Source organism: Columba livia, chromosome 10 (genome assembly GCF_036013475.1).
Source record: "Columba livia isolate bColLiv1 breed racing homer chromosome 10, bColLiv1.pat.W.v2, whole genome shotgun sequence".
Lineage (NCBI taxonomy): Eukaryota > Metazoa > Chordata > Aves > Columbiformes > Columbidae > Columba > Columba livia.
This window is the reverse complement of record NC_088611.1, coordinates 5,431,266-5,437,291: the sequence shown is the minus strand read 5'-3', so window position 1 is coordinate 5,437,291 and position 6,026 is coordinate 5,431,266. Positions and strand designations below refer to the sequence as shown.

The window sequence follows — 6,026 nt, the reverse complement described above, 5'->3', positions numbered from 1 at the left end:
GCTGGAAAAAGTCTGACTCTCACAGCCTTGGTATGGCCCTCATAGCTTCCTGCCTCAGTTTCCCCACCTGGTTGTTGAGGAGCAAGTGCTTTTCGAGGAGAAGGTGCAGACCACTAGGCAAGCCGAGGAGAAGGGGGCTGTGGCGCCCAGGGGCTTGGGTGGGGCCAGACAGGACCCTCAGGACAGGACCCAGGTGTCCAAGCCATGGTGGGGGCTCAACCAGGGATTTTGGATGTGGAAGGGAAGGAGAAGGGGCTGTGCTGGGGTAAAACCTCAGGCAGCTGCCGATGCTTACTGGCATTGGCACCCATGGGTGTTCAGGGCACCCAGCCCATCAGCCGTCCCCTCAGGGCACCCTGGTGGGTGTGGGGGCCTGTAAATAGTTATACATGGGGAGCAGAGGGGCAGCCAGGGCTGAGCAAGTGCCCCCAAACACAGCCGGGGGCACCCCCAAATAAACACTGGCTTTGGGACTGATGAGGGCACCTGCTTGTGCTCTGTTGGGGAGTGGGCAGGGAGCAGGCAGCAGCCAGGGGCTGTGCTGCCACCTGCTCCCATCACAGGATCCATCCAGCTCTGCCCCTCAGCCCTGCCAGGGTGCAGAGGACTGGGCTGGAGCCAGGGAGCTGAGGAGCCTTTGGAATTCACATGGCAGGGCTGTACTGGGAACACTGGGGGTACTGGGTGGCATTAAGGGCACTGGACAGGCCATGGGAGGTGTCAGTACTGGCTGATACTGTCTAGGTGCTAGGAGTACGCTGGGAGGGTGGGTGCGCTGGGCTGGGCTAGTGACCAGTACTGGCTGTTTCTGGAGGCACTGAGAGCACTCAAGATCCAGTACTGGGAGCACTGGGGGAAGTACTGGAGCACTAGGATTCGGTACTTGGAGCCAGTACTTGGCAATACTGGGGCCATGGGGAAGGCTCTACCGGGGGCAGTGTCTGATACTGGGCTGTACTGGGGACATTGGTTGGTACTGGGGGCGATGTGGGTTGTACTGGGCTCCTCTAGACCGTCCCAGGAAGGCGCTAGGATCAGTGCTGGGAGGTCCTGGGCTAAACTGGGGGCAGTGCAGGGCTGTACTGGGGCGGTGCAGGGCTGTACTAGGGGCGCTGGGTTGCGCTGGGTTGCGCTGGGTCCTTTCGCCCCCTGGCGGCCGAGAACGGTTCTGCAGAAGCCGCACAGGACGGGGGGGACACTGTGGACAGCGCGGGGGGGTGCAGATCAGGACACGAGGGCACTTATATTTACTGGAAACACCTGGGAGAACCCTAGTAGGGCCTTGGAACACTGGGGACGGTGGCAGGGGGACACAGAGGGATTATTGGTGTGTCCTTGGGGACACGAAGTCTTACTGGAGGGGCCACGATGGCAATGCAGGGGGGATTGGGGACTCGGGAGACGGGGAAATAGTAGCCTAAGGACACTGAGGAGGGCTCTGAGTGGCCTGGGGACGCTGGAGGGGGGCGTCATTGCAGCTGGCATGGGAGCACTGGAGTGCTTCTGGACAGGGCTTGGGGGGGGCGGGGGGCGGTCCTGACTGGGAGAGGACTGGAATTTTTCCTTGGGATACTGAGGAGTGACACCAGGGAGGGGTTCTGGGGAGGGTACTCGGGTATCCCTGAGGACATTGTGCATGTGTTGCTGGAAGGTTCTGGGGACTCCGGGGGTGATACTGGGCTGGGGTGGTGACACTGGCAGTGTACGGGTGAGTGAGTGAAGACACTAAGAAGTGCACCTGGGCGTCCTGGGGACATTGGTGGAGGGTCCTGGAAGAGGTCCTGGGGACAGAGGATGAGGTGACTTGGGATGGCATTCAATCACTGAGTGCCCATGGCGACACTGGGCATGAGAACCTGGGGATGCTGAGATGACTTACTGGGGAGGTTGTGGGCACTGGTTCAGAGTGAGTGGCGATGACCAGCTTGTGCTGGAGACAATGGGGACATTTCAGTCCATGGCACCCAGCCCCTGCCAGACCACAACAGATTCGCCCCAGTGCCAACCCCCACCGGGGTCCACAGCAGAGACAGAGCTGGGGGAGTCCCACATCCCTTGGTCACTGTCCCCAGTCTCATGGCAGGGACAAAGCAGGGGGCTGGCCAGCCTTGGGCCCCCCCGGCAGAAGCGCTGACGCCGGGAGCCATGGGATTGCTGAGCTCAGCCCGCTGCAGACTTAAGGGGGTTTATCTAGGGGTGGACAGCTTAAGCCGTGGGTGCTGGCGCAGCACCGCACCGGGCGGCCCCCCGGGACCTTGGCCCCGTCCTTGGCCCACATTGGTGGGTGGTGGTGGCAGTGAGGTGGCAGTCGGCAGTGGGCACAGCAGGGAGGCGAGCGCTGGAGGCGGCGGGAGGCTGGAGCTCGCTGCCCATCCTGGTGCTGACCTCCAAGGAGCGGGTGAGCCGCAGGGCCGCGGGGCCAAGGATGGGTGCCGGGGCCAGTGCTGAGGAGAAGCACTCCCGTGAGCTAGAGAAGAAACTCAAGGAGGATGCCGAGAAGGATGCCAGGACCGTCAAGCTGCTGCTGCTGGGTATGTGGGGGACAACACCCTGGGGGAGATACCCGTCCCTTGTGCATCTACCCCAACAGCCCACCCAGTGTTCCTCTGACACCTCCTCGCACCCCTTAACCCAACCAGCCCACCTCAACAGCCCCTCCTAAAACCAACCAGCACACCCAACCTTCCCCTGGCCTCCAGACATGCTCCCTAACCTCCCCCCCCCAACAGGCCACCCAAAGTTCCCGGATCCCCCCCAAACCCAACCAGCCCAGCCCAACAGTCCCCCCAACAGCCCACTGCTCCTGAGCACTCCTAGACCTAACCAGCCCACCCTAACAGCCTGCCAACATTTCCTTTGTCACCCCTCAGCAACCCTAAACCCAGACAGCTGACCCCAAAAAACAACCCAATGTTTTCCTCTCCCCCAAACACTCCTAAGCCAAACCACCCTACCCCAACAGTCCCCCTGTTCCCATACTCTCCCAAACCAGCTCATCTCAATATCTTGCTCAGCAGCCCCCACCCTGCCAGGCATCCCAAACCCCACAGACCACCTCAACCAACCCTGTGATCCCCTGACTTCCAGGTTTCCCCCAAACCCAACCAGCCCAACACATCTTGAATCCCAGCCCTCCCCGCCCCCCAACCCCAACCAACCCATCTCAAGAGCCTTCACAAACACCCCCTATCAACACCATCCTGGCAGCCCTCCACCTTACCCCATCCTCCCAGGCACCCCACACAGCCCACACCAGCATCCCTGTGTCTGTCCCTGATGTCCCCCAGCACTGTGGGTCCCTCCCAGTCCCTCTCAGCTTCTCCAGTGGTGCCCAAGGACTGGGGTGCCCTGGACGTGGTGGGGTCATGCGTGCCATCACTGCCCCCCTGGCATGTCCTCCTGCACTGCTGCAGACTTGGGTATCAGGTGGTGTGTGGTGGGGTTGTGGTGCCACCATGTCCCCTACCCCTCCCCTGGGTCTCCAAGCACGTCCTTGGCTGAGCTGCCACAGATCCCATTAACCACAGCAGCTCAGCCCAACCTTAATGCCAGTGGCACCAGGCTGTAATCCCCTGCCCTGCGACATGGCCCTGGCACAGCCACCAGTGTCTCCAGGTGTGCTAGGCACTGGTGGTCCCTGGAGCCAGTGTGGACACTGCTGTGACCTGTGCTTTGTCCCCACAGGAGCAGGAGAGTCAGGAAAGAGCACCATCGTCAAGCAGATGAAGTGAGTACCAAGGGGTGCCATGCCCCACTGTGCCACATACGTGCCACACTGTGCCACATACCTGCCCCATGCCACAGCCACCCGGTGCCCATGTCCCACTGTGCCCAGCTCTGTCCCATGCCACATCCATGGGGTGCACCCAGCCCTCAGTGCCTGGCTCAGCCCCATGCTGCACCCATGGGTGCCCCCACTCCAGCTCAGCCCTGTGCCCCCCTCCCCGGCCAGGATCATCCACCAGGACGGTTACTCGCTGGAGGAATGCCTGGAGTTCATCGCCATCATCTACAGCAACACACTCCAGTCCATGCTGGCCATTGTGCGGGCCATGACCACTCTCAACATCCAGTATGGGGATTCAGCTCGCCAGGTGAGGAGCACCCCATGCCAGGCAGGGGTGTCCCCCCAGCTCCCTGGCCTTGCTGAGCTCCCCTGCCTGTAGGATGATGCCCGCAAGCTGCTGCATCTCTCCGACACCATTGAGGAGGGCACCATGCCCAAGGAGATGTCAGACATCATTGGGCGGCTCTGGAAGGACACGGGCATTCAGGCCTGCTTCGACCGTGCCTCCGAGTACCAGCTCAATGACTCGGCCGGCTAGTATGTGGGATATGGGTGGGGGTCTGGGCTGGGGTGGGTCTGGGGTACCAACCTGTGTCTCATGTTTACCATGTGCCTGGCCAGCTACCTGTCAGACCTGGAGCGCCTGGTGACACCTGGCTATGTCCCCACGGAGCAGGACGTGCTGCGCTCACGTGTCAAGACCACTGGCATAATCGAGACCCAGTTCTCCTTCAAAGACCTCAACTTCAGGTGGGGGCCATGTCTCCAGTGAGGGCTGGCACTAGGGGTGGGCAGGGGTGGGGCTGTTGACCTCTCTCCTTGTCCTGCCCAGGATGTTCGATGTGGGCGGCCAGCGCTCAGAGCGGAAGAAGTGGATCCACTGCTTTGAAGGGGTGACCTGCATCATCTTCATTGCAGCCCTCAGCGCCTATGACATGGTCCTGGTGGAGGATGACGAAGTGGTGAGAAAGGCTCACCAGCCCATGCCCCCTCCACTTTGCCCCCATCACAACATGGGAGGTCACCACGGGACTATGTCCCTCTGCAGAACCGCATGCATGAGAGCCTGCACCTCTTCAACAGCATCTGCAACCACCGTTACTTTGCCACCACCTCCATTGTTCTCTTCCTCAACAAGAAGGATGTCTTCCTGGAGAAGATCAAGAAGGCCCATCTCAGCATCTGCTTCCCTGACTACGATGGTGAGGGTGGCAGCAGGTCACCTGGCAGGTGGGGGGGTGATGGTGAAGGGTTGGGTGCCAGCACCCTGCAGCAGCACCCACCAGGTGTCCCCAGCACCCCATGCAAGCAGTGCTGAAGGAGCATTGCTCATGGTTTGCCCACCTGGGGGAGCACCCATGGCTTGGGGGAACACCAGCACAGGTGGGGCCCCCACTCACCCTCACACCACCAGGTCCCAACACCTATGATGATGCGGGCAACTACATCAAGCTGCAGTTCCTGGAGCTGAACATGCGGCGGGACGTGAAGGAAATCTACTCCCACATGACCTGCGCCACTGATACCGAGAACGTCAAGTTCGTCTTTGACGCCGTCACTGACATCATCATCAAGGAGAACCTCAAGGACTGCGGGCTCTTCTGAGCCCCAGCCCTAGTGCCCCGTCCCACCCTGGCCCCCCCCACCTCCTCTGGGGCCCAGACCCCCTGCTGTCCCCCACTCCTCCCCAACCATCCCCACTTGCCCCCAACCCCCAGGATTTGACCCACTCAGACCCGGAGCCGCCCCTGGGTGGGGGCATGGCCCCACTCCCCCCTCCCCAGCAGGCCTCCCGCCGACCAGCGCTGCAGGGCATCCAGTGCCACTGTATGCTGGGGAGCACTGGGTGACCCTGGGTGTTGGGGGGTCCTTAGGTTCCCCTTGGAGCTGGGGTGTCCTGGGGCTCCCTGGGTTCCTTTTGAAGCTGGGTGATTCTGGAGGCGGGGGGACCTTGGGTGCCAAGGGTCCCTGGGTGCCCCTTGGATCTGGGGGGCCCCTGGGTGCTGCAGGATGCAGCCAGGGGCATCCATGGGTCCCCCCTGTGGACTGCTTGGTGTGTGGTACTGGGGCCGCTTGGGTGCCAGGAACCCGTGGATGCCACCACCCCCCTACTGCATGGCCAGGGGGTGGTCATAGCCCCGACAGCAGCACCCCAGCTGCTGAGCCAGCACTCCTGGGGTCCACCCTCTCCCACCCCTGGGGATCCCCCAGCCCTCCCACAGAGGTGAGCCACCCACCC

General features: G+C 62.0%; 1 protein-coding gene across 1 annotated transcript; it reads left to right on the top strand.

The window, feature by feature from the left end:
* The first annotated feature begins 2,305 nt into the window (after positions 1–2,305).
* GNAT1 (G protein subunit alpha transducin 1) lies at positions 2,306–6,008 on the top strand. The gene is made up of 8 exons (XM_005508861.3): positions 2,306–2,531; positions 3,685–3,727; positions 3,953–4,094; positions 4,167–4,324; positions 4,409–4,537; positions 4,620–4,749; positions 4,836–4,989; positions 5,202–6,008. The coding sequence occupies exons 1-8, from the start codon at positions 2,426–2,428 to the stop codon at positions 5,390–5,392; spliced, it is 1,053 nt and encodes a 350-aa protein (XP_005508918.1). The 5' UTR covers positions 2,306–2,425; the 3' UTR covers positions 5,393–6,008.
* The last annotated feature ends 18 nt before the right edge of the window (positions 6,009–6,026 follow it).

Excerpts from the sequence above, each read along its gene's own strand:
- GNAT1 (XM_005508861.3), top strand. The coding sequence starts at position 2,426 with ATGGGTGCCGGGGCCAGTGCTGAGGAGAAGCACTCCCGTGAGCTAGAG. Across the intron at positions 2,532-3,684 it reads CGTCAAGCTGCTGCTGCTGG|GAGCAGGAGAGTCAGGAAAG; the intron begins GTATGTGGGGGA and ends TTGTCCCCACAG. Across the intron at positions 4,750-4,835 it reads TGGTGGAGGATGACGAAGTG|AACCGCATGCATGAGAGCCT; the intron begins GTGAGAAAGGCT and ends GTCCCTCTGCAG.